The sequence below is a fragment of the Parus major genome, unplaced genomic scaffold, assembly GCF_001522545.3.
Source record: "Parus major isolate Abel unplaced genomic scaffold, Parus_major1.1 Scaffold845, whole genome shotgun sequence".
In the NCBI taxonomy this organism is placed as follows: Eukaryota; Metazoa; Chordata; class Aves; order Passeriformes; family Paridae; genus Parus; species Parus major.
In genome coordinates, this window is record NW_015379722.1 from 2,759 (window position 1) to 5,103 (window position 2,345).

General features: G+C 57.4%; 1 protein-coding gene across 1 annotated transcript; it reads right to left on the reverse strand.

Moving 5' to 3' along the window:
* Positions 1-6: 6 nt before the first annotated feature.
* LOC107199505 (nephrin-like) lies at positions 7-2,336 on the reverse strand (the record flags this gene model as incomplete). Its single annotated transcript, XM_015616826.2, has 3 exons — positions 1,910-2,336; positions 736-899; positions 7-159 (listed from the first exon to the last, which is right to left on the reverse strand). Coding segments are annotated over exons 1-3 (451 nt in total), but the record flags the coding sequence as incomplete, so codon positions are not given.
* Positions 2,337-2,345: the final 9 nt, after the last annotated feature.

Sequence of the window (2,345 nt, forward strand, 5' to 3'; positions counted from 1 at the left end):
AGTAGCAGAGCGCCCCCCCCAGGCCAGGCAGGAGGAGCCCCCCGAGCGCGCTCAGAGCCCCGACCAGGCCGGGTGGGGGAGGGGCCGTCCCCTCCCCCCCTCCAGGGGCCGCCTCCTCCCCTGGCTCCTCCCACAGAGGGGGCGGGGCTTCGGGCGGGTCTGGGAGGGGCGAGAAACGTCACTTCCGGTGGGTTTGGAGACACTTCCGGTGGGTTTACAACCACTTCCGGTGGTTTTGCCGCCACTTCCGGTTGTTTGCAACCACTCCCGGTGGTTTGCAGCCACTTCCGGCGGCTTTGAAACCACTTCCGGTGGTTTGCAGCCACTTCCGGTAGTTTTGAAACCACTTCCGGTAAATGTACAACCACTTCCGGTGGTTAGCAGCACCTTCCGGTAGTTTGCAACCACTTCCGGTGGTTTTGAAACAACTTCCGGTGGTTTGGAGCCACTTCCGGTGTTTTTGCAGCCACTTCCGGTTTACTTCCTGCTCTCATCCCATCCTGCCTCGCGTTTCCGGCCACGCCCACCCCCCAACCGTCACATCCGGTTTTTTCCCCTGCTTCAACTTCCTGTTCCGGTTTTCCCGCCAAACGCGGCCACTTCCTGTTTGTCCCCACCTCACTTCCGGTTTCCCCGCCCTCACTTCCGGCTCCGCCCCTCAACATCCGCTTCCGGCCGCCATCTTGTTTCCATCCACACCTCTCTGACGTAACTTTCCGGGCCACGCCCACTCACCGGAAGTGACGGCGCGCAGCCGGGCGGGGTCGCTGTCGCCGCGGGCGTTGCGGGCGCGCACGATGACGTCATAGGGCGTGGCCGGGCGGAGCCCGCCCAGCGTCAGGGCAAAACCGGAAGTGATGAAAGCGGCGGGTGGGGGAGGGGCGTCCGGGCCTTCAGCGCTGGGGGGAGGGGCCAAGACAGGAAGTGACGTGGGGGAGTCTTAAAGGGTCAGGAAGTGACGTAAATGATCCTTAAAGGGACAGGAAGTGATGTAAAGGCCTCTTAAAGAGACAGGAAGTGACGTAAAGGCCTTTTAAAGGGGCAGGAAGTGACAAAGGAAAGCCTTAAAGAGACAGGAAGTGATGTAAAGGAGCCTTTAAGAGACAGGAAGTGACGTAAAGAATTCTTAAAGGGACAGGAAGTTGGGGTAACAGGACAGGAAGTGACGTAAGGGACCCTTAAAGAGACAGGAAGTGACATGAAGGACCCTTAAAAGAACCAGAAATTGAAGTACGCAGACAGGAAGTGACGCGGGGAGCCCTGAAATGGACAGGAAGTGACGTAAAGGACTCTTAAAGGGACAGGAACTGATGTAAAGGACCCTTAAAGGGACAGGAAGTGACGCAAAGGCCTCATAAATGGACAGGAAGTGACATAGAGGACCCTTAATGGGACAGGAAATTACGTAAAGGACCCTTAAAGGGACAGGAAGTTGGGGTGACAGGACAGGAAGTGACGTAAAGGACACTTAAAAGAACCGGAAATCAAAGTACGCAGACAGGAAGTGACGTGGGGGACTCTTAAAGGGACAGGAAGTGACGTAGAGGACCCTTAAAGGGAGAGGAAGTGACGTAAGGGACCCTTAAACGGACAGGAAGTGACGTAAAGAACCCTTAAAGGGACAGGAAGTTGGGGTGAGGGGACAGGAAGTGACATAAGGGACCCTTAAAGGGACAGGAAGTGACATAAAGGACCCTTAAAAGAACCGGAAGTGATGTAAAGACCTCCTAAAGGGACAGGAAGTGACGTAAAGAACCCTTAAAGAGACAGGAAGTGACATAAAGGACCCTTAAAAGAACCGGAAATCAAAGTACGCAGACAGGAAGTCACGCGGGGAGCCCTGAAATGGACAGGAAGTGACATCACACAGACAGGAAATGACGTCACGGGGAGGAAGGGCGCCCCCTACCGGAGCAGGAAGTGCTGGGCCAGGCCGCCATCGAAGCCGGGCTCCCACGAGAGGCTCAGGGAGGTCTCGGAGGCCCCCGAGAGCCGCAGGGAGAGGGGGGGGTCCGGCCGGTCTGGGGGGAGGGGAGGGGGCATCGGCCCAGTGCTCCCAGTAACCTCCCAGTAACGTCCCAGTGACCTCCCAGTGCTCCCAGTAACGTCCCAGTGACCTCCCAGTATGATCCCAGTAATGTCCCAGTATCATCCCAGTGCTCCCAGTGCTCCCAGTGACCTCCCAGTGACCTCCCAGTGACCTCCCAGTGCTCCCAGTAACCTCCCAGTGACCTCCCAGTGCTCCCAGTAATGTCCCAGTATCATCCCAGTATGATCCCAGTGCTCCCAGTATAATTCCAGTGCTCCCAGTGCTCCTAGTGACCTCCCAGTGACCTCCCAGTGAC